Source organism: Aulonocara stuartgranti (assembly GCF_965226115.1).
Source record: "Aulonocara stuartgranti genome assembly, chromosome: 9".
Taxonomy (NCBI): Eukaryota; Metazoa; Chordata; class Actinopteri; order Cichliformes; family Cichlidae; genus Aulonocara; species Aulonocara stuartgranti.
This window is the reverse complement of record NC_138960.1, coordinates 981480-1006955: the sequence shown is the minus strand read 5'-3', so window position 1 is coordinate 1006955 and position 25476 is coordinate 981480. Positions and strand designations below refer to the sequence as shown.

General features: G+C 43.1%; 2 protein-coding genes across 3 annotated transcripts in view; one reads left to right on the top strand and one right to left on the bottom strand.

Annotated features, from left to right (window-relative positions):
• Positions 1–25476, top strand: part of LOC309713896 (uncharacterized protein) — a 45567-nt gene that overhangs the window by 8720 nt on the left and 11371 nt on the right. The gene's annotated exons all lie outside the window — the stretch shown is intronic.
• Positions 13469–17320, bottom strand: hccsb (holocytochrome c synthase b). 2 transcript variants are annotated; one of them, XM_082546924.1, is made up of 8 exons: positions 17199–17320; positions 16601–16719; positions 15852–15899; positions 15641–15732; positions 15086–15234; positions 14763–14882; positions 14594–14680; positions 13469–14376 (listed from the first exon to the last, which is right to left on the bottom strand). In XM_082546924.1, exons 2-8 carry the CDS (start codon positions 16707–16709, stop codon positions 14178–14180), a joined length of 804 nt encoding a protein of 267 aa, XP_082403050.1. In that variant the 5' UTR covers positions 16710–16719; positions 17199–17320; the 3' UTR covers positions 13469–14177. The 2 variants fall into 2 exon arrangements, with proteins under 2 accessions (XP_082403050.1, XP_082403049.1); XM_082546923.1 differs by having other exon boundaries at positions 16601–16715; positions 17199–17318.

The following is a 25476-nucleotide window of genomic DNA, read 5'->3' as shown; positions in this document are numbered from 1 at the left end:
ACCAGGTGGAGTTTAAAAGGATATCTGGGGTTCTTCCCTTTTGTCTTGTCTGTCTTGTGAGTTGAGCAGTTCAGAAGATGGGATCTAAGAGCTTCACAGTCGAAATTCCAGCAGAGATGCTAGAAAGGGAACTGCACTCCAACCTGTGAACCTTTGAATTGATTTTGTAATTTTTGGCTCTCATCTGCTCATTTTTGCCGTCATCCATTCTCCACCCTCTCATCACCAAGGATAAGAACAAAATCAGCCTTAGCTCAGAGTCGGTCAGTTAGATAAGTATAGTTTAAGTGATTTTATTATTGTTTTGTGATTGTTACCATTCAATTTTTCTTTAGCTTTGCTATTGCTAAATTTCTTTAATAAATAACGGTGTGCTGGGCGTGGACGAGCTGGCCGTGCTAGTCAAGTAGGACATGGATTGGATGGCGGCGTGGCAGCTGCAGGACCAGACGAGGCGGAACCAGACCAGGCAGGACCAGACGGCGCCATGGCAGCCGCAGGCAATGGAGCAGGCGATGGCGCTGCAGGCAACGCTGTGGAAGCCGCAGGTGGAGGATCTGGTGGTGCTGATGGGCGCACTGATGGTTGGATGAACTCCCCGGAGCCTCCAACAGAGGCGGATGGCTGAACAGGCCCCTCAGATCCTCCAGCAAAGACAGAAGATGGCTGGAGCGGCACCTCGGACCCTCCAGCAAAGACAGATGACTGAACGAGCCCATCGGACCCTGCAGCAGAGGCAGAAGACGGCTGAATGGGTCCCTTGGACCCTCCAGCAAAACAGACTGCTCAAGCGCCCCCTCGGACCATCCAGCAGGAACAGATGCAGAACCAGCAGGTGCGGAGTGATGAAAAACCAGCAAAACCATTGCTCTGTAGATACTAGATAGTAAACACATATCAAGTTTCCACAAAATGGGAACTGCAGTCATTATTTCACATCAACATTTGAAAACATTTTTTCTCTTTAGGACAGCGATCCACCTGCACCCTTCAAAATCAAAATTGAAGAATTGCTCTTGGCTGAACCGCTCACTCTGATCTGGTGGTCACTATAGGGCTGTTTTCCATGGTTGGTGTTGATGGTGACTGAGGCTCTGCTTGCTGCTGAGCTGAACTTTCATGCTGGTTTTCCAGATCAGCTGCTGGTTTTAAGGGTGCTGGTAAAACTTAACGCCCATCAAGTGCCGTCGGTTGCAACACATGGTCTGTCCCTCGCTGGTGTGGATTATAAAAGAGTGGTCAGTCTCTGCAGCCAGTTTCCAGTTTCCAGTCCTATGCTGGAAACAAATTTGGTCCCCTTGCTACAGCTTTGGTAGTGGTGTGACGTTCCCATTGTAGTATTGCCTTTGGTGTTCTTGCTTTTCTATCGTTTTAGTTTGTACCACTGTCTGACTTATGATGCAGGGTCTTAGCTGATATCTGGTGACTGGAAGCACTGATCATAGGTGTCGGCTCATTAGGAGCTGTACTGGTGATTTACACTCATCAAATGGCGTGTTCCTTTGCTCTAAAAGAGACAGGTAGGGATCCTCGTCCTGGGCATGAGCTTTATCCAGAACTGATTTGGCTGTTCTGACTGTTCTTTCAGCAAAACCATTGCTCTGTAGATACTATTCAATTCAATTCAATTCAATTTTATTTATATAGCGCCGAATCACAACAAAAGTCGCCTCAAGGTGCTTCATAGATACAGAGAAAAACCCAACAATCATATGACCCCCTATGAGCAGCACTTTGGCGACAGTGGGAAGGAAAAACTCCCTTTTAACAGGAAGAAACCTCCGGCAGAACCAGGCTCAGGGAGGGGCGGGGCCATCTGCTGTGACCGGTTGGGGTGAGAGAAGGAAGACAGGATAAAGACATGCTGTGGAAGAGAGACAGAGGTTAATAACAGATATGATTCAATGCAGAGAGGTCTGTTAATACATAGTGAGTGAGAAAGGTGACTGGAAAGGAAAAACTCAATGCATCATGGGAATCCCCCGGCAGCCTACGTCTATTGCAGCATAACTAAGGGAGGATTCAGGGTCACCTGGTCCAGCCCTAACTATATGCTTTAGCAAAAAGGAAAGTTTGAAGCCTGATCTTAAAAGTAGAGATAGTGTCTGTCTCCTGACTCAATTAAACTAAGATGGCGAAGGGCATTACACAGCAGTTGTTTTGTTTGACAGCCCTATTAAAGATTAATATCAGTCTGTACGTGCTCCAGATAGCTTTTCTTCAAATTCTTTAACTCTCATTTGCTTTTGCAACTTTGTACTTTTCTGTTACTCGCAGCAATAACTCCACCTCATTGTTAGTCTATTTCAAAAACTCGGTGCTTTTCCTCAACATTTTGCCGTGACGTTTCAAAGACGCACAAAGTAAATAAACAGCAGACAGAAATGAGGCAGGTTGCATACGCAGTACTGGAACATAAGTGTTTTCGGCCGTTTCAATGTGGACGCATAACTCTGTGAAAATGACTGAAAACGATAGTGTGGACGCGGAGCGTTTTCAGACAAAAACGCAGTTTTCAGATTTATCCGGACGAGTGTGGACGTAGCCTGAGTCTCTTTATTACTGATGAAATAACATAGTCTGACCAGCTTCCCTGTAGCTTATGAGCAATTTTATTTTCACCTCCTTTCTTTTACAAGTTTCCTCAATCACAAGAAAGCTAGTTGGGTCAAGAAAGCAGACAAACAGCCTGACTATTACACTGAAGACTAGCTGGCTGAGAGCTATCAGGTTTAATTATTAGACTCTTAGGTCTGATGACCTTTATCTCTTCCCTGCCATTCATCCGTGCCTTTTTCTTAATGAAAACATGGCTCCTGAGCCCATTTTGGATCTATCTGTAGCAGAGGAGTCTTAGCTTGCCAACACAGCTGATGATCAATAACCTGCAGAGAAGACGAGCAAACCCCAGACTGTCAAGGCTTAATTGGAAGGAATAAAACTGCAGAAAGAGTAGAGCTGTACTTTTAACAGTCAGACTAGTAATCTTTGCAGAGAGAAAAGCCACAGGGTCACAAGATGAGGTGTGGGTGCACGCAGTGAATCAGGGATTGGACAGAAAATTATGTCGAAGACTAAGTGCTCACTAAAGGTTACCGACTGTAGCTCAGAGGGTTTGGACTCAGAGAGAGACGTTTTTATTGGTTGAAATGCACTGCCTATTGAATTGTCGAGTCTTAATACTGGCTTCTATGGAAAGCTAAATATGTGATTAATGCAACTTTGAAACCTTGTAATATCTTAGAAACACATCACTCAAGCACACATTCTTGGGACCTTCGCAGAGGAGTTGAAGCTGTTATACCTACAAAGGGCCAAAATCACCTAAACCCTATGGATTAAGAATAGTATGTGCAGAGGCTAAGCCTACGCTTGAAGCCACTGAGATGTTCGATGGCGTGGGTGACGCGGTACCACTATTATAAATGAAACTTGGTCCAGTAACTCCAGCTGAACTTCTCTTGTCTGTTTAACACCTTGATTACTCTGAACTGGTTGCATTTGTTGTTCAACAGTTCTCTTAGTAACCAGTAGAAGTGTGGAGAGGCCTCAGAACCATCTCGGGGGGGATGTGAGGTGGGCAAATGAACTGAATCATTTCTTTAACAGATTTGATTCACCCATGAGGCAGTCTTCAACATCGGCTGCAGACTCACCCACCCCCACTACTGCTGCTCCACCTCTGACACCTCAGACACTTCACACTTCCTCTCCTCACCCTGCTCACTCCTCCCCACCCCCAACAACAGCATCCAATACACACTCAACACAAGGCTCCAGCCTGCCTCTCTCAACTACCCAGGTTAGGAGGGAACTGAGGAGGATTAAAGCCAGGAAAGCTGTGGGTCCAGATGGCATCAGCTCAAGAGTGGTCAGGTCCTGTGCAGACCAACTGTGTGGGGTGATTGAGCACCTCTTCAACCTGAGCCTGAGGCTGGGGAGAGTCCCACAGCTCTGGAAAACCTCCTGTGTTGTACCAGTGCCAAAGACTTCACGCCCCAAGGACCTCAACAGCTACAGGCCGGTGGCTCTGACATCCCACCTGATGAAGACCCTGGAGCGGCTGTTCCTGGCTCAGCTTCGGCGCCTTGTGAGCTCATCACTGGACCCACTTCAGTTTGCCTACCAACCTGGCATTGGAGCGGATGATGCCGTCATTCACCTCCTAGATCGTTCCCTCTCTCACCTGGAGATTCTCACTGTGAGAATCATGTTCTTTGATTTCTCCAGTGCCTTCAACACCATTCTTCCCATGGTCCTGAAGGACAAGCTGGAGAACTCTGGAGTGGACCACCACCTCACTACATGGATACTGGACTACCTCACCGACTGACCACAGTATGTGAGGACTCAGGGCTGTGTGTCGGACAGGGTCGTCTGCAGTACGGGGGCCCCACAGGGAACGGTTCTGGCTCCGTTCCTCTTCACCATCTACACTGCAGACTTCTCCCACAATTCCACCCAGTGCTTCCTGCAGAAGTTCTCAGACGACTCTGCAATAGTCGGCCTCATCACTGATGGGGACAACAGGGAGTACAGAGAACTGACCCAAGACTTTGTGGACTGGTGCCAGCTGAACTACCTCCAGATCAATGCCAGTAAAACCAAGGAGCTGGTGGTAGACTTCCACAGGCACAAACATCCTCCACTGCAACCACTGAACATCCAAGGTATGGACATCGAGGCTGTGAACAGCTACAGGTACCTTGGTGTTCATCTGAACAATAAACTGGACTGGACTCATAATTCAGACGCCCTCTACAGGCAAGGGCAGAGCAGGCTGTACCTGCTGTGGAGACTCAGGTCGTTTGGAGTGGAGGGCCCACTCCTGAAGACCTTCTATGACTCTGTGGTGGCCTCATCTATCTTTTACGGTGTGGTCTGCTGGGGCAGCAGCATCTCTGCTGGGGACAGGAAGAGACTGAACAGGCTGATCCGAAGGGCCAGCTCTGTTCTAGGATGCCCTCTGGACCCAGTGGAGGTGGTGAGTGACAGGAGAACGGTTGCTAAGCTGTCATCCCTGTTGGACAACATCTCCCATCCCATGCAGCAGACTGTGACAGCACTGAGCAGCTCCTTCAGTGGGAGACTGCGGCACCCACGGTGTGGGACGGAGAGATTTCACAGGTCTTTCTTCCCCACTGCTGTCAGACTCTATGTTACGGCCCTAGCTGGGCCTCCTGATACTGCCCTTGTGTGGGCGTGGTGTTTTTCTCCACCTCCTCCTCTCTTGCTCCACCCCTCTGTCTCTCTCTTGCTCTTCTCTCTCCCCAGTACACAGCTGCTGCTCATTGGCCTCGTTTGCCACCTGGGCCCAGTCAGCAATCACCTCTCTGAGGTTATATAGGGCTTTGGAGTTGACGTCACGCCGCAATGCATTGTGGGAGCACAGCTCCATTTTCGGGGTCTACGAATCAAAACAAACACACGACGACGACAAGAATCATGCTTAAAAGCAGCTCAAAAGAAAACGGACGGTATAGAGACCGATTGCGTCCAGAGGCGAAGCAGCGTTACTTGAAAAAAAAATAGAGTGCATCGCAAATCTGGACCCATATGAAATACGGCAGTGGAGTAAAGACCCAGACGACTTACCGCCACTGTCCTACCCCGATATCTTCACGTATCTTGTTTGTGGAGTAAGCGCTTACACAGCGAACCAGTTTCGTAATTACAAGTCACTGGAGGCGCACATCCAATTTACAAATGGCTGGGTGCAAGATTTGGCTATTTTCAAGCCGCCAAACTCTGAGTACGTCGTCAAAGTAAGTCAGCTGGAGTGCACCGAGTGAAATAGCCATTTTCCACCCCCCACCATAATTAATTTTACACATTTATCATTTAACTGCTAAAATATCGTTAACATATTATATGCCCATAATTGTAAAGTACATGCAAATTAACACATTGATAATCGGGTAAATTATTAACGCCAATTTGTGTCCTTCCTGTCTCATTTCATTTATTGTCTTTACATCAACCAATCAAGTCACTCCATTCTATGTTTGATCGCAATTTCTATAACTTCCGAGACGATGATATTATTCAGCTATAAAGTGTGATGTGAACATATTTAGAACTTACCGGAATGAAAATGTCTTGAGCACACCAACTGATATCTGGAGACGTAACAGAACTTGATATCAGCTCGTCTCACGGCTGCTATCCAGGCTAGACGCCTTCGTTTGGTAACATCCGATACATGAGCTCCTTCATGTTGCTTCCAGGTTGGGAAAGCATAAAAAGACAATCGAAACTTATTCCCGTGCCGGTCGTAAGATCGAACATTGCAGCCGACCACACAGCAAGTATGAACCATGGCTATGCTTTCGCTCCTTACTTAGACCCCCAAAATGGCGGATCGGGCCAAAATCCTTTCCACGCCTACCCCCGTGACATCACGCTCCAAAGCCCTATAAGCTGGGGATGGGCTGGATGTGGGAGGGTGGCTTTCTCTGGTGTCGCTGCGTTGAGTGCTAGGTGTGTGATCGTCCTGCCTACGGTGTGGAGTGGTAGGAGCAGTGGGAGAGGCTTCTGGTGGTTTTCCTCTGTGCTGGTCAGTGTGTGATACTGGTCTAGGTGTGGAAAAGGCCTGCTGTGTGTGACCAGCCCCACCGTGCGTGGCTCTTTGTGAGTAGCTCTTAACTGAGCAGTGGTTTTCCTTAAGTGTTGGTGGCCTCCATTATTTTGTTTGGCCTGCCTAGTTATTGCTAATAGTGGCGTTGCTGTCTTTTTCTGTTGAAGCCTTATAGTTGTTTTCTTTGTTGAAGTGGTCACCATCTCTTTGGGTTGGCCTGTCTGATTTATCATTAAAGCAGTGTTGCTGTCTCTTTTTGCTGTTACTGTTTATATGAATATTGAGGCAATTGATTATAATAAAGATATTTTGTGTTAAATACCTCTGCTTGGTGTTCTTTTCATTTCAACCCGAATCCAACTGTTACCGTCCCCCACCCTCTTTGCCTAGCTTTCATGTGGGGACGTAACACTCTACAACAAAGACTCCAACTGATCAAACACACACATCCACACATGTGCAATAGCAATAACACTAAGTTTACAGGGAGTGCAGAATTATCAGGCAAGTTGTATTTTTGAGGGATAATTTTATTATTGAACAACAACCATGTTCTCAATGAACCCAAAAAACTGAATGTTTTTGGAAGTAGTTTTTAGTTTGTTTTTAGTTTTAGCTATTTTAGGGGGATATCTGTGTGCAGGTGACTATTACTGTGCATAATTATTAGGCAACTTAACAAAAAACAAATATATACCCATTTCAATTATTTATTTTTACCAGTGAAACCAATATAACAGCTCCACACTCACAAATATACATTTCTGACATTCAAAAACAAAACAAAAACAAATCAGCGACCAATATAGCCACCTTTCTTTGCAAGGACACTCAAAAGCCTGCCATCCATGGATTCTGTCAGTGTTTTGATCTGTTCACCATCAACATTGCGTGCAGCAGCAACCACAGCCTCCCAGACACTGTTCAGAGAGGTGTACTGTTTTCCCTCCTTGTAAATCTCACATTTGATGATGGACCACAGGTTCTCAATGGGGTTCAGATCAGGTGAACAAGGAGGCCATGTCATTAGTTTTTCTTCTTTTATACCCTTTCTTGCAGCCACGCTGTGGAGTACTTGGACGCGTGTGATGGAGCATTGTCCTGCATGAAAATCATGTTTTTCTTGAAGGATGCAGACTTCTTCCTGTACCACTGCTTGAAGAAGGTGTCTTCCAGAAACTGGCAGTAGGACTGGGAGTTGAGCTTGACTCCATCCTCAACCCGAAAAGGCCCCACAAGCTCATCTTTGATGATACCAGCCCAAACCAGTACTCCACCTCCACCTTGCTGGCGTCTGAGTCGGACTGGAGCTCTCTGCCCTTTACCAATCCAGCCACGGGCCCATCCATCTGGCCCATCAAGACTCACTCTCATTTCATCAGTCCATAAAACCTTAGAAAAACCAGTCTTGAGATATTTCTTGGCCCAGTCTTGACGTTTCAGCTTGTGTGTCTTGTTCAGTGGTGGTCGTCTTTCAGCCTTTCTTACCTTGGCCATGTCTCTGAGTATTGCACACCTTGTGCTTTTGGGCACTCCAGTGATGTTGCAGCTCTGAAATATGGCCAAACTGGTGGCAAGTGGCATCTTGGCAGCTGCACGCTTGACTTTTCTCAGTTCATGGGCAGTTATTTTGCGCCTTGGGTTTTCCACACGCTTCTTGCGACCATGTTGACTATTTTGAATGAAACGCTTGATTGTTCGATGATCACGCTTCAGAAGCTTTGCAATTTTGAGACTGCTGCATCCCTCTGCAAGATATCTCACTATTTTTGACTTTTCTGAGCCTGTCAAGTCCTTCTTTTGACCCATTTTGCCAAAGGAAAGGACGTTGCCTAATAATTATGCACACCTGATATAGGGTGTTGATGTCATTAGACCACACCCCTTCTCATTACAGAGATGCACATCACCTAATATGCTTAATTGGTAGTAGGCTTTCGAGCCTATACAGCTTGGAGTAAGACAACATGCATGAAGAGGATGATGTGGACAAAATACTCATTTGCCTAATAATTCTGCACTCCCTGTAATACTCTTTTCTGGCATCATTGTATTGTACCCATATTGTATATAGCATTTGTATTGTATTTTATTCTATTTGATTTGATTGTATATAGTATTTTATTCTATTGTGTGCAGTATCTTATTGATATCTTATTCCAGTGTTTTTTGTCTTGTTTTTTTGTTTTGTTTTTGTTGTTTCTAATTTTTCTATGTAGCTTTGCACTGTCCACTGCCGTAACAAAACAAATTTCCCACATGTGGGACTAATAAAGGTTATCTTATCTTAACGTCATTTACCATGAATCACAAACAGCTCGTTCCTTCCAACCAGCAACACTTGACTTGTGTGTGTCTACCTTGAACACCGTACCATAAAACATACCATACTGTAAAAGCACAAAAAGTGACCCTTAGCGGCACACATAAGGTAACAACACAAAAACTGGATCCTACAGTATGTCACTAAAGTTCATGTGTGCTTGAAGGCACATAAGCAAATACCTCTGCCAGTGTAACCACTCCACATAAGCCCTTGGCCTGACGTCACTGCTGTGCAACGCTACCTAGCCGACTGTTGTCACTTTGCTGTGTTTTATATCTTGTTCGTACCTACTTATGTTTGAACAACTAATAAAAAAACAAACTACAGCACCTAAAACACAAACTGAAATATGAAAAATGCACAGATCAGCATACTTCTTGTGGTGTGTGTGTGTTAGACAGAGAGAGAGTGTGTGTGCCTGTGTATGTGCCTTTGTCATGAAATGTACTTGAAAATGTGGTTGCGCGCCGCTAGAGTCTGGCAACCCAGGTATGAGCTAAGAACAGGGTCCCAGGGCCCCACGCGCCAAAGAACTGCCCCCGCCAGCACGGAAAAGGTCCAAGCCACCCCAAACCAACAAGCAGCAGTATCCCAGAGAGAGGGGCACCCATCCCCTCCATGACCATGTCCCACATGGTTCAGCACACATGAATGTCCCAACCCACTGTGACCTACGTGACCCATAACCCTCCCTCACAACCCTACATGAGTGAGTGATGTGTTATCTGAGGTAGGGGAGGATAAAAAAGACATAAGACAAGCATCCAACAACACCTTAACATTTCAAAATGTTGGAGTCTAGTGATTTAAACCAAGTAAGACAGGGTTTATTAGGGATCTCTCACAATCTATAAAAACAATAACTTTGGTAAAACTTGCTTCTAGAAGGAAGTTCATGGTAAAAACTGAGTTTATTTTCATCCTCATCAAACCATTTACTGAGTACTCGCCTCCTGCGATTGAGAACATTATCATCGTAGAAGAGACCGTTCTCATCAGGATATAAATGTTTCATCAATAACCTCTAAAACAGGACTGTCGAGTAGAAGACAAAATCAGAACACCAAAGGGTCCAAATCATACCAGTGGATGGTTTTACATAATATGAAACCTGCAGTGAAATCATTAATAAGTCTATTTTTGTCTCTTTGTCAGAGATACCTTGGTCTTGCTCTCTGATGTCAGACGATGCAAACCTGTTGAGGTTTTAAACATGTTCGAGAAATAAAAACTAAAGAGTTTAACATTTTTAATAGACTGCCAGCACAAAGTCTGCGTTGCTTTAAAGCTCCACTGAGATGTGTTTATGCAAAACTTACCTATGCTCCTGCAACATGTTTCCACAGAGAAATTAGACACACACAAACATGCAGGGGAATCTCTCGTGTGTGTGCACAGGTTATTGCACACTGATGTAAGAATTTCTGTGTGGAGTACACACCGTCCATTTAGTGACAAAGTGAACACAACTACATGCACACACACACACTCAATGGGACACAGATGGTCCAGTGGTGTTTAAAGAAGTCCATCTAAATGTAATCCTTAACATAATCTCTCTCCCCACTTTGTGTGGAAAGACATGAATGCTGACGAGGACTTCCCATTCCTCTGAAGGTACCTGCTTGTCTCTTATTCTGCACAAAACAGCTCTTTGTCTATGTAATATTATTGTATTCATTATAATATATTATATATAAATGTACCTGTCAACTGGTTACTTACATAATCACATGAATGTAGGGACTTACAGCACAAGCATGCTCCCAGCCTTTTGTAAGACTGTTGCATATTATTATATAAAATGTATTTTTCATCCATTATGTTTACAAATCTCAAGAAGTCACATCGAAGAGAAACCACACCATGTCAGATGTTTAAACAAGGAAGGTTTATTCCTCAAAATGTATTAATCAAATAGACATTAAAAAAATAAATAAAATAAAACCACCCAAAAAAAACTACATGTTCAATGCACCACAGTGGTAGCCTGGTGTCACACAGAATTATCACTGATATTAAACAGAGGCTGCCAACTCAGCTCTCTCCTGTGGCCAATCACAACAAAGCACTTTATTTTAAAGTTGTAGATTTAAGCTGTGCTTCATATTTTTGGCCACCAGATGTCACTAAAGAGGACTGGGTTGAAAAGCTTTGAGTAATTAACCTGTTTTCAACCCAAGCTTCATTTGCCCATCACTACTTCATTTATAAAGCACTTGAAAAATAAAAATGTCACAATAACACCAAATATGGCTGTAGCTCAAGAGGGAGAATAATCAGAAGGCTGGTGGTTCGCTCTCTGGCTGCCCCAGTCTGTGTGCCAAGTATTCATGGGCGAGACACTAATGCCAGGTTGCTCTCCGATGAATGTGTGTGAGGATGCTTATAAAGCAATTAAAGCATAGTGTGTGGCATGTTTTATAAAGTGCTTTGAGTGCTCTGGGAGAGTTGAAAAGTGCTATAGAGTCAGTCCATTTACCAAAAGACAAACAGACCAGAAGGGAAAAGATATAGAAGCACAAACGAGTTGTAGTTAAAAGTAAAACAATAAACCTCTCTTATGCTCCCACTCCTGCAAAAATAAAACAAAACAAAACATCCACCCTTCTCTTACAGGCTGGGTGAATTGTTTGTCGACATTTACTAATCCTAAGGTTGGTGCAGTCTTTGTCTCAGTATCAAGTCAGTCAAAACTTTTAGTCCACATCGTCAGTCCATCACAGTCCAGTCACACACATCCATGCCAGATATTGCTGACAGTGGAGTCTCACGCGCAACTTACTTACTTTGAATCACCTTGTTGTTGAATTGTGCTATATAAATAAACTTGCCTTGCCTTATTCGAGTATCCATCATCAGCAAGATGACGTCATCAACAATTCTTTATGATTTTGGACTGGATTGACTCGGTGCAATCCTTTTAGACTCAGGACTTACCATCTCATGTGGTCAGTGTCCAATAGAAGTGAACTTCTCCAAAGCCCATTATAATCCTGGAGAAGCACACTTTACAACTGTTCCCAGTAAGAATATTTCATAGCACTTTCAATTTCAATTTTTCAGGCCTGAGTATATGAGAGCTGATTGTTAAATCATGAACTCACAAAGTATCACCACCGGTGGATCGCACCCAGGGCTGCACTGGGACAAAAAATCGTCCCGACTAGAGACCGACCCACCAGGTATTATAGGAAAAACCATAAAGCCTTTGAATGAAAACAAACGCTGTTGTCACAGTGATGTACACTGTCTTGTTGGTATATATGCATCAGTCTGTACATCATGTAAGCATACTTCTTGCTTAGGTTATCTGCCTTAGATACCGAAATAGTATTTTAATTTACATCCGAGTCATAAAGAGAGAATAGTTACAACTATAGAAGCAATTGAAACAATCACATAATCCAAAATAAGAAAACAAACAAAACCAACAAACCTACAAACAAAACAAAACAAAAAAACAAACAAAAACGGATGTGTTGGTAGGGGGTGATCCTATAAATATATGCTCTCATACATCACAGTTATTGGTTTGTAAAAATAAATCTGGCCTATGAGGCGTGATATATTTGACCCAGTTTTCCCAGTATGATGTAAATTTCTCCAGCTTGTGGTTAACAGAAGCTGTTATCTTTTCCATGTTATAGATTTCCATCCATGTACTTATGTTTGGGCTCTCCGGGGATAACCATTTTCTGGTGATACTCTTTTTACAGGCCACCAGTAGAATATTTACTAAATGTTTATCATATTTAGGCCATTCCTGAGGTATATATCCAAAGAACATAGTCTTACTCTCGAGGGGTATTTCGCATTTAAAGATATCCTGTAAGGCATTATGTATTTCTCTCCAATAATCCCTCAAGATAGAGCAGTCGCAGAAAATGTGGTAGTGATTTGCACTTTGATTTCCACAGTTCCTCCAACAAGCAGGGGGGTTATCATCATAATGAGACTTCTGAGAAGGTGTTATAAAGTATCTAATTAGGCACTTCCAGCCGAATTCCCTCCACTTTCGTGAGCTGGTACACATCCACTGATATCTCCATATTGCCGTCCATTCTTCCTCTAATATTTTTATCCCTCCTTCCTTCTCCCATTTTGTTCTATATGAAGTCGAATGTGGTTTCAAATCCATTAGACCCTTATACAGACATGATACAATTCTATCAATAGTTTCTGAGTTATAGCTTTTTATAAACACTTCCATCAAGCGTGTGTTTGTCATTGTTACGTTTCTCATCTTCGTGTCGGCATAGTGCCTTAACCAGAGCAGTTTCATGTCGGTTACACTTTGACATACATTTTAAAAAAATGTCTTTTCCTGTCGTTGTGCATCTATTTAATGTTCAATATTTCCTCTCCACGGATGAAGATGGTCAGCTGTGCAGTGTCCATCATGTCTGTACTTTCATCCACAGCCGAGTATGCAGTGAAGTTTTTGCTTCTTTCACACAACTGTGTTCTTAAATCAGTGGTAGTGATGTGCGATACCACTGAATTTCTTTCCGATCTGATACCAAGTAATATTCAGGGTGGTATCGACGATACTGATCCGATACTTTGTACAAAAACTTATTTTATTTATTGGATCTCAAATTATAGCGTCATAATGATTACAGGACATCAGTCAACCATGTCCATGTCACTGAAATCTCCAGCTTTAGGTTCAGTGTAGCTCATTAGGCTTGCTTCATGGCCTTTTCTCTGAGACCTCCACACCACAACCCACAGGACCAGCTGCTAATACCCTGGTTTCAAACACCAGGTCCTGCCAGTTCACAGGAGGGGACTGAATTCATTCTGGACAGGTAGTTTAACCTCTCTGGCCAATAAAAATGGTTTAATTAAATACGCAGTGTTTACAAACAAAACACAGAAAAGGTGATTTATTAAAACACAACATATGAACTTTCCTAGATTTCTGGTTTATGACCATTAGCCAATAAAGGAATATTGGCAGGTTTTAAAGCTTGTCTCAATGTCCCAACTGAGAAAAATAAACATTTAAACTTTCTGTTGCTAGATGAGGTTCAAATTACCTAGAGTCAGGTAGCTGTAAGCAAGCAAGCAGTTAAATTTAAGCGCAAGTCAATAGATTTCATAGACACACAGGGTCTTGTATGACCTGTTGGACAAACTCTTCTACATCCAATCATCTTTTACGAGGTCTGATTCGTTTCTTTTTTCAGCATCACACAAGTTACAAAGAGCAGAAATGGGTAACAACAGTTTTTGAAAATTTGCGACTCAAATATGAGCCAGAGTCCTTCAGGAAGTCCAGCGCCACCAGGCCACCTTCATACGGTCCCACACAGCTTCTAAAGAGTCAAAAGCAGGTCGCACGTCCAGGGTGGAGAACTGGTAGGTGTCCTTGTTGATTTCTCCATCATAATAGTCAATGATGTAGCGCACCTCCTTCCCACAGCGGTCAACGATCCAGTCGTGACGGTCAAATGGCAGCTCGTAGCTGCAGAGAGACAAACTCAATTAGTCACCAGGATCTTCCCCAACATGAGGTTTACATGCATCATGTTTTAATGGACCGCTGCATGGGTTGCTTTGCGCGGCATGTCCGCATTTCCCTGATTTCATTATAGCGGACCAGCAGCTGGCAATGCAGACCCAAACGAGAAACATAACACAGCCAAAATTATTAAATGTGCATCAGGATGTTTCATTCTCACCCCATCCAGTGTCGGAGGCGGGCCCTGGGGGAGTACTCTTTAGCCTTCCCACCGAATCTCCTCAGAGTTGGTCCACATGGACATTCACTATACGAGGTAAATGTTCATCAGTTAAGGCTCAATTCTCTGACCAACAGGCAGCTCGCTGCAAACAATCGTACGCACTCACCGAGCATGCAGAGCCTCCCACTTCAGGATCTCTTGCCAGGCCTGCTCATTGTTCTGATTGTGGATTTTAATGATGTTGGTCATGTCACCTTTGCTGAGGTCATCATCTCGCCAGCGCCACCTGCAGCACAGGATCGAACAAAGGAAACAGTGTCTTTAGCAGATATTTCTCCATCACTGTGCTACTGCAATAATTAAAGCTACCGATATGTGAAATCCAAGCATTTTTAAAAACACTGACTTTGAGGTTCAATGAGACACTAAATAGAAGTTCATAGTTTCCAATATGGTAGCCTGAAGTAGTCTTAACACCAGCCAACTGACCCCTTCCTCAGCATGGCGTTCCAGAACATCTGCTCCGACGGGTACACCCAGTTCTTCTCTGTGTCGTGACGTGGGATAGTGGACTCCTCTCTTCTGATAGAGAGTTCAAAGGGCTGGTCTGGAGCTGGCGTTTGGTTGGGAGGAGGCATCTGCACGTGTGGAAAAAGATAAATTATAGTCTGAGCCATGACCTTAAAAGATAGAAAAGATGTCAGGCATGACAGCCATAAGTCCTCCAGGAGAGAACATGGTCAGTGCAGCATACATGTGTTTCATACCTGTGGTCAAGTGTTGAAACAACTGAAAAGCTCGCATAACAAAGCTGCTTCTCTTTTGTTGTGCTTGGTGTTGTTGGGAAGTAACACTAACATGTTGTTGTCAGCTGGCTGAATACACGAGCACACAAACTAGAGCCACCGCAGACAACAACAGTGCGTGGCAGCAAACGAGGCCAGTGTATCAGAACTAAAACGAATTAAGGATCAGGCTACCATAGCTTAAAACATAAAAGTTACTTCTAAAATAAAGCCTCTTTGCTCCAAGCTGCACAGGTACCATATTTGCTGGATCGATGTCGCCCTTCGTGACTGCTGCAGCTCTCATGGGACACTCCACAAAGTTGTACGCCTGATCCTGGTGGGCCGGACCTGCAGGAGAACACGTGCGAGCCACAGGTTTGATCATTTCATTAAAACAACCATCTGAACATAGAAATGTGTTGCAGTGCAGGCAAGCCACAGGCTATCCTTTAGACTGAAGTCCCTACCTTTTTCAGCCTGAGCTTGATGCATGGGACATTGTGAAGGCGGAGATGCTAAGAAAAACACAAATACACAACCACAGTCAAGATATAATTCAACATCATTCAGTAAAACTTGTACAGTTTATGATAACAGTGAAGAATGAGAGCTAATGACCTATGTAATACCATGAAATGCAGTTTTCTGTGGGAGTAAAACACTATCTGTGTGCACAGGACCTTCTCTCTGACACAAGCCGTTTCTTTTCTTAATTGCTCGAGTTAAGGGTGTCACAATATACTAACATTTATGATAAACCTGTTATCTTCCTCATACAATGGAAGAAATTCACTTTCCACGAACCCCCCACTGAGCTCTGGAGTCTGTGCAGGAAAGATCGCTCCATTTATTCACTGTTTTGTTGCAACTTCTCTGCTTTCTAAGCATTCAGCCTGATGCTAGCTGCTCTGCCACAGCTTGGCTTACAGCAGCTTGTCGATATGGATTTCACTGTATTCAGACAGTTTTTTGAGTATTTGTTTTTACATATTAACAGCCACTGATGCCTCTTTAGAGTGATTATCAGATTTTCCATTCCTGGCGTGTCGACATTCGTCAGAGTATTTTATAAATGTGCAGTTAGTAGCAATAAAAAATATCTGTTTCACAAATCGCATGCCATCTTCACCTTGCACTTACAAAGGAGAATTTGGAAGAAGAAATTCGGCCCAGCATTTCACGCTATGACATCCTGACTGTAATGAAACTACAGTACCTCTGACAGGCTGAGCTTCCTCCTGCACTGGGCAGCGCTGAGCAGAGACGGTCTTCATAGCCTCAGCTTTGACTACAGAGGGCTCTGCTGTGGACCAGGAGGATCCCATGTTAGCCTGTCTGACAGGGGAACAAATACACCCAGGACATTAGGATTTAAACACGAAAAAGGCAAAGATCATCTGTGGACACTCAGCCGTAACACAGCTGGGCTAATGCTGTGATCAGTGGGCTGTGTAGGTCGTGTGTTTATTTAATACTGTCGTTATATCGCTAACTCTGACTGATGTCGCCCTCGGTAACCTCAGGTTTAGCTGTAGTGCAACTAACCGGGTCAAAACTAGCCTCCGCCCGGTTATCCTAATATCACTAGCATCATGTTACAGCCCACTTCCACGCCGCTCTCGTGTTCGAGTTATTCGGCTTTTCAAATAAGACTTAACAACAACACAGAGTAAAAACACAGCAGGTATGGTTGTGGCCCTGACGTTACCCAGCAGCCACTGTTAGCGGATGTGTGGACTTAATTCAAACAGCGTATTACGAAGATATTCAGCTTTAGTTTCGTCACATAATGAACAGCAGGTTAAATCACTGACCTGTGAGAGACGACAGCAGCGCGGCGGTCTCTCGGAGCGTTTCAATGTCAACGTGCAGGACAGTTGTGCTCAGCGCGTGCTGTACGTATGCCCACAGCGTCACGACGCTTTGATAGGATGTTGAAAGACGTGACCCGGAAGTTACTGCGGGATCTTTTTTCTCGTTGAACGCACTTCAAACATTACAGAATTCAATGTCGGGGGGTTAAAAACGCAGGCTGGGGTTGAATCAGCAGAAGAATTGCTTTTATATTATGGGACTGTTGTATAGTTTTAAAATATTGTCTGGTTTCATTCATAAAGCATTGAAAAGACGGTTTTGCGTTAGAAAATTTGGATTCATGTCTTTGAAATTTAACCAGTAAAATGAGTAAATTAATGAAATAAAATTCGTTTTGCCTATTGATAGGGTAATCAGAAAAGCCAGATAATATTTTTTCATAACACAGAGAGAAGTCAGAATAGATAAAAGAAACAACAAAAGTGCAAAAATCGTGTTAGAAAAGAGAAGTGCATAAGCAGCACAAAGATAAGTGTGAACTATCTTCTTTCTGACGGCTACAAAATGAACACTGGACATCAGTCTTTTTTATATTATACAAGAAAAGTTCGGGTGGGGTAAAAATGATGAATGAATTTAAAAGATGTTTGCTTTACGGCCACTGGGACACCAGTTCTGTCTTTCTGAAAAAGAGTTCATATGTCACGGTTGTTTTTCCTCTTTAAGGTGAAAACAGATCTGGTAACAGCAGGATCCAGTTGTAGAGGAGTCAGATCATTAACAACAGAATTTCTGTACAGTCTTAAAACACCAGTAGGGATAGCATCAAACACTATGGCATATTCCTTTGGTGGAACAGGAAGACCATATACACTCAAAAATTCAGAGTAAGAAATGAAACCTAAATTTGGATTAAGACGTTGCAAAACAAGACGAATCCCATGAATAAACCAGTCGCCTAAAAATAAAGACTTGTGTTTGTATAAAATGTCTCTGTTGTTCCAAATATCATATCTGTGTGGAGAAAAGTTGTGTTTATAAAGCAGCAACTGTTTCTGTTTCTGTTTATTAAATTAGGACAGTTTTAAGGAGATTTTATAAATGTTGTAGTTACAAAGTAAAACAAGGTCAACACCACCATTGTTTTCACCAACTTGATGTTGTGTTCCTGAGAAATTTCTTGATCCAGTTTATTTTAAACACACTGTTTATTGTAGAAAAGTCAAGCTTACGGAACCATGTTGGTTTGAGTTTGATACAACTGATCTCTTAGTATAATCTATTCTATTCTTCCATACAAAGTTATAAAGGAGTCTGTCAATATCCACCAGGGTTTCTTTATTTACATCAAGAGACAAAGCTCCATCGAGATAATCCCTCCGCTCTGGTGATAAAACTCTGGAGACAAGTATTTAGTTTATCTTGTGTTTTATGCAAAATTGGAATAAAATTAAGTGAACATCTAGAGGACTGGTTTTTATTAATGATGATGCCAAGGTAAGTGATGGAAAGAAAACAGGATTTGTTTTCGTTCTTAGCAAGCTAGAGCCATTCAGGCATCACTACAATGCAGCATAATAAACGTTTTCTGCACTTAAAAACACATTCATGGACTGAGCCTGATCAGTGCTCTGTATATGGCTTATTCAGTGAGTTGCACTACGATGGCAGTAAAGATTACAAGTTTACAGTTTTACTACTGTTTAATTTCAGTGCCTCATCTTGGATCGCTAACTCAGAGTATCAGTGATGACGTGACGAATCCTACTTCCGGGCCTAAAGTAGTCTGTGTTTAATATGGCTTTTGTGTTGTTAACATGTTTAATGTTTTGTATTTTCTTCTATTTAATCTCAAAAAGCTCCTAAAAAGTCAGTGATCACTGTTGACCTCCCTCGGCTTTTGTTACCGCTAATCTTAAGTCTTTCCTCCCCACTGCTGTCAGACTCCATAATAAAGACTTTAACTGATCAAGCACACACATCCATACATATGCAATAATACTAAGTGCAATAATCCTTTCTGTCATCGTTGTATTTTTACTCAGTTGTATATAGTATTTGTATTTGTATTCTATTTTTATCTTATTGTATATTTATTTTATTTTATTCTACTGTATATTGTATTTTATTTTATTCTATTCTGTACAGTTGTGTACTGTATTTATTCTTATTGTATTCTAATTTTTGCCTCATAACTTTTGCACTGTCCACTTCCTGCTGTGACAAAACAAATTTCCCACGTGTGGGACTAATAAAGGTTATCTTATCTTATCTTATCTTATCTTATCTTATCTTATCTTATCATTTATTTAAGCTCAGTTTTTAAAACCTTAGGATGTAACTACAGCCCAGCCCATGCAGCAGTATATGAATGACTAACCTCGTATTGTGGATGGATTATCTCAGTTGTTCTCCTGGCTGAAGTTTGGTCCTTTTACAGCATCCTGCCATGCGATTACATTTGTTCCTGACCACCGAGAACACTCACGTTAACTTTTATCGAGTGGAAAAAAGTTAGCTTGTTTAACATCTGCAGGAAGCTCCTGAGGATGTTTTACCAGTCGGTGGTTGCTGGAGTACTTTTCTATGCTGTGGTGTGCTGGGGGAGCAGCACAGCAAAGGACTCATCCAGGCTGGAGAAACTGATCAGGAGGGCTAGCTCTGTGGTCGGCATGAAGCTGGACACTCTGGTGACAGTGGCAGAGAAAAGGACATTAAAGAAACTGATGGACATTATGGACAATGCCAGACATCCTCTGCACACGGCCATAAACAACCAGAAGAGTCTGTTCAGTGACAGGTTGCTTCTCCCAAAGACAAGAACTAACAGACTTAAAAACTCCTTTGTCCCACACGCCATCAGACTGTTTAACTCCTCTCTGGAGGGGAGAGGGAGGGGAAACAGGAGGACAAAGGAGGGGGGAACAACTAAGCTGTAGTGCCTCTGCACCTCACTGTGCAATACCTTTTGTGCAATACTTTTGTAAATAGTCAACGGTGCAATAGACTCAATACTTGAAATGTGCAATTCACTTGTATTTTTATTTTTATTCCTATTTATTCTATTTATCCCCTTCGTATATTTTATTTATATTGTCTCTGTATTTATATATATATATATATGTGTGTGTGTGTGTGTATTATATATATATATATATAATATTCTGTAACTCTGTAACTTCTGTCGGTGCTGTGCTTTTTTGGAAATCGAATTTCCCAGAGGAACCCACCCGAGGGATTAATAAAGTTCTATCTAATCTAATCTAATCTAATCTAATATTGTGCTAACATAGCTGTGTCGCTAGCGGTCATGTAGCACATCATTATATACCAGCTAGCTCAACTTCAGTAACCCTACAAACGTCACTGCTGTTTAGTTTTCTGTCTTCATTTATGTTGGAAGTGATAACAGAGCTGTACGTTTTTAATTTGTTTCCAAAACCCCGCAGTCAGGACATGCTATATTCTATTTAGATAGAAGCGAGCTAACTCCCTGCTAACTTCTAACTCCGTTAAATGTCATAAATTCCGTTTTCATGGATGCCTGGATGTTAAACTCAATTGTTACACCTGGTAGAGCAGAACGCTGATCATTTTATTAAAGATGAAAGACTTTAGACAGTTTTTAACTCTCAGTAATGCCACAGTGATCGTTTGATATATGGACCTGCAGCGGAGTTTAGGTCCAGACACGGCTAGTGACGTCAGACTGAACAATCGGATACTGGTCTGCACTGACTTTCCATTACAAACCTAGAGGTGCTGACTATTATATTAATCTTTTTTTAAATCTAGAGAAAACCTATGTGTCATTATAAGCTGCCTTCTAACATTCAGAGATTTACATGATCTGATTCACAGTGTATAGTAAGCTTCATACACTTAAGCATAAATAGTCGAGTCTGAAATCATCTTTTAATACAAACATTATGTACAACATTATTATTGAACAAACATTGTTGAACAAAAAAAAACAGGTCACATGTTAGAATGATTTTATTTTTGTAGTAGGCCCCTAAGACAATATACAGTTGGTGTTTAGAATAGAGTTGAATAAATGTTAAAAACATGATCTGATCATTTCTGAAACAGTCTTCAGGAGGATAACCACGTAGAGCATCAACAGGGGCCCAGAGGTTTCTGCTCCCAGTAAACATGCTCACGCTTTCCTCCTGGATTAAAATATTTCTAATGTTAAGCTTTTAAAATCAACATTAGGGAGTAAAGGCTGCCCGTGAGTCCCTGCAGTGGCTCTGGTCTAGGCCTGCTCCTGTTGCCTAGCAACCACAACACTATAGCGTTACATGATGTTTTGTTGGGTGGAAATCTTGACTTTATTTTCTTCTTTTTCATTTTCTTTATTTTTACTTTTACTGAAGAAAACTGATATGTTTCATAGGTACATATCAGAAAATTAACAAGATGTTGTTATTTTTCATGATAAAAATGAAGGAATCTATCTGAGGCCAAAAGACCACAGCCATGTAAAAATAAGATTTGTTAAGCTGTGTCCCTTTAGCCAAAACTAATGTGAATATTAGTTTATAATAAGCAAATAGCATAGTTCAGGAAACTAGTGTCATTTCACTTTGAGAATATAAAACAACAGGGCCTACATTAACCATACTAATATATGAAATATACTAAAAATGACCAGCGGTGAATTTAATTCAGTTGATTGTGCTACACTCCAAATTCAAGGTACATTTATTTCAATGTTATATAACTTTCTATCTTCTTTACCAGGGCTCATCTCAGAGACGTTGTTGCCAAAGATGAATATATATAAATATGTCATATGTTGAGACAGATATTGTTCATTTTATATATTGTCTCCAATAGATTTTGGGAAAAAGTTTTGGTTACATGTATGGAAAAAATAACAAGTTGTGGTTATTTTGCATGATAAAAATGAAGAGATTGTGTTAGTTGGGTGAGTAAATGCTGTATCACAGATGCTACAAATAGCTATAAACACAATATACTTTATACAGGGAGTGCAGAATTATTAGGCAAATGAGTATTTTGTCCACATCATCCTCTTCATGCATGTTGTCTTACTCCAAGCTGTATAGGCTCGAAAGCCTACTACCAATTAAGCATATTAGGTGATGTGCATCTCTGTAATGAGAAGGGGTGTGGTCTAATGACATCAACACCCTATATCAGGTGTGCATAATTATTAGGCAACGTCCTTTCCTTTGGCAAAATGGCGTGCGACGCGCGGTGAGAGATGCCAAACGCAGGTACCGGGAACGTGTGGAGTCCCGCTTCCACCAGGGCGACACACGGAGTATGTGGCACGGACTACGCACCATTACGGACTACAAAGCCAGGGACACTGCGCTGATCAACGCCGACTCTGCATTCACCAACGAGCTGAATCGGTTCTACGCCCGTTTCGAGGTTAGCCAGGCGGCTAATGCTATCTACCGCCTGACTACCGAGGACAGTGACGTCATCAGCAAGAGACCGGTGACCAGCATCGCGGAGCATGACGTCCGAGCGGCACTGAGGAGAGTGAACACAAGGAAAGCGGCGGGGCCAGACGGCATCACCGGCCGTCTGCTGCGCTGCTGTGCTGACCAGCTAGCAGGTGTGTTCACTTACATCTTCAACGAGTCCCTGGCGAAGTCTGTGGTCCCCACATGCTTCAAAAGATCCACCATCATCCCTGTGCCCAAGAACAGCAAACCCTCATCCCTGAACGATTACCGGCCAGTTGCACTGACCTCGGTAGTAATGAAGGTGTTTGAGAGGCTGCTGAAGAACATCATCTCCTCCTCCATCCCAGACACCACAGATCCGCTGCAGTTTGCCTGCAGATCCAACAGATCCACAGAGGATGCCATCGCCCACGTCCTACACACCACTCTCAGCCACGTGGACAAGAAACAGGGTAACTATGTGCGAATGCTGTTTGTTGATTACAGTTCAGCGTTTAACACAATAGTGCCCTGCAGACTGTTCACAAAGCTGAGGGATCTGGGACTTAACAGCCGTCTGTGTGCATGGGTGTTGGACTTCCTCACTGGCAGAACTCAGGTGGTGAGGGTGGGCAGGTGCTTCTCCAACAGCATCACCATCAACACAGGAGCACCTCAGGGATGTGTCCTCTCGCCACTGCTCTACTCCCTCTACGCTTCAGACTGTGTGGCCACCCATGGCTCCAACACCATTGTGAAGTTTACTGACGACACAGTGGTGTTGGGTGCCATCTCCAACAATGATGAGGCGGCCTACATGGATGAAGTGAAGAATCTGGCATCATGGTGCCAGGACAACCACCTCCAGCTGAACGTCAGCAAGACCAAGGAGCTGGTGGTGGACTTCAGAAGGGGTCAGCACAGAGACTACAAGCCCATCATCATCAATGGAGCTCCAGTGGAGAGGGTGCAGTCCTTCAAGTATCTTGGTGTCCACATCTCCTCAGACCTGACATGGGCTGCCCACATTCAGGTCCAGACCAAAAAGGCTAGGCAGCGCCTGTATCACCTACGACAACTGAGGAAGTTCAGGGTCTCTCCAAAGATCCTCAGGATTTTCTATACAGGTGCTGTGGAGAGCATCCTCACACAGAACATGACATCGTGGTTTGGGAACAGCTGTGTGAAGGACCAAAAAGCTCTCCAGAGAGTGATCCGTACAGCAGAACGCTGCTGCAGGATTGCTCTCCCCCCGCTTCAGGACACCTACACCAGGAGATGCCGGACTAGAGCAGCGCAGATACTGAAGGACCCGTCCCATCCTGGCAACAAACTGTTCCAACTTCTGCAATCTGGTAGAAGGTTCCGCATCTTCCAGGCAAGGACAGAGAGACTCAAGAGGAGCTTCTATCCCCAAGCCATCCGTGCCCTAAACACACACACCCGCCCTCTCACATCATCTATAATTGACTGAGACAGGACTCTTCCAGACACTAAACCAAGGCACAATGTACATTTCAATTCCTTTAATTTTAAATATGTTTATATTGTCTATCCTGTAAAATAGTCAGATGTCTATTCATATTAATGTACAGAATTCACCTGCTTGCTGCTACTACTGCACATTCACCCAGTGTATATACTATATGTATGTATATATATATATAATGTTCTTCCTCTACACACCCCCCCCCCCCCCCCCCCCCCAATTTTTGCACATGTCGAGGAGCGTGTCAGGCTACATTTCACTGTGTGTTATACTTGTATAACTATGCATGTGACAAATAAAGAACCTTGAACCTTGAACCTTGAAATGGGTCAAAAGAAGGACTTGACAGGCTCAGAAAAGTCAAAAATAGTGAGATATCTTGCAGAGGGATGCAGCAGTCTCAAAATTGCAAAGCTTCTGAAGCGTGATCATCGAACAATCAAGCGTTTCATTCAAAATAGTCAACAGGGTCGCAAGAAGCGTGTGGAAAAACCAAGGCGCAAAATAACTGCCCATGAACTGAGAAAAGTCAAGCGTGCAGCTGCCAAGATGCCACTTGCCACCAGTTTGGCCATATTTCAGAGCTGCAACATCACTGGAGTGCCCAAAAGCACAAGGTGTGCAATACTCAGAGACATGGCCAAGGTAAGAAAGGCTGAAAGACGACCACCACTGAACAAGACACACAAGCTGAAACGTCAAGACTGGGCCAAGAAATATCTCAAGACTGGTTTTTCTAAGGTTTTATGGACTGATGAAATGAGAGTGAGTCTTGATGGGCCAGATGGATGGGCCCGTGGCTGGATTGGTAAAGGGCAGAGAGCTCCAGTCCGACTCAGACGCCAGCAAGGTGGAGGTGGAGTACTGGTTTGGGCTGGTATCATCAAAGATGAGCTTGTGGGGCCTTTTCGGGTTGAAGATGGAGTCAAGCTCAACTCCCAGTCCTACTGCCAGTTTCTGGAAGACACCTTCTTCAAGCAGTGGTACAGGAAGAAGTCTGCATCCTTCAAGAAAAACATGATTTTCATGCAGGACAATGCTCCATCACACGCGTCCAAGTACTCCACAGCGTGGCTGCAAGAAAGGGTATAAAAGAAGAAAAACTAATGACATGGCCTCCTTGTTCACCTGATCTGAACCCCATTGAGAACCTGTGGTCCATCATCAAATGTGAGATTTATGAGGGAAAACAGTACACCTCTCTGAACAGTGTCTGGGAGGCTGTGGTTGCTGCTGCACGCAATGTTGATGGTGAACAGATCAAAACACTGACAGAATCCATGGATGGCAGGCTTTTGAGTGTCCTTGCAAAGAAAGGTGGCTATATTGGTCGCTGATTTGTTTTTGTTTTGTTTTTGAATG

Coding starts and splice junctions, on each gene's coding strand:
- hccsb (XM_082546924.1), bottom strand. CDS start 16,709: ATGGGATCCTCCTGGTCCACAGCAGAGCCCTCTGTAGTCAAAGCTGAG. Junction 15,900..16,600: donor GGAAGCTCAGCCTGTCAGAG/GTACTGTAGTTT, acceptor TGTTTTTCTTAG/CATCTCCGCCTTCACAATGT. Junction 15,235..15,640: donor ACATCGATCCAGCAAATATG/GTACCTGTGCAG, acceptor CCACACGTGCAG/ATGCCTCCTCCCAACCAAAC.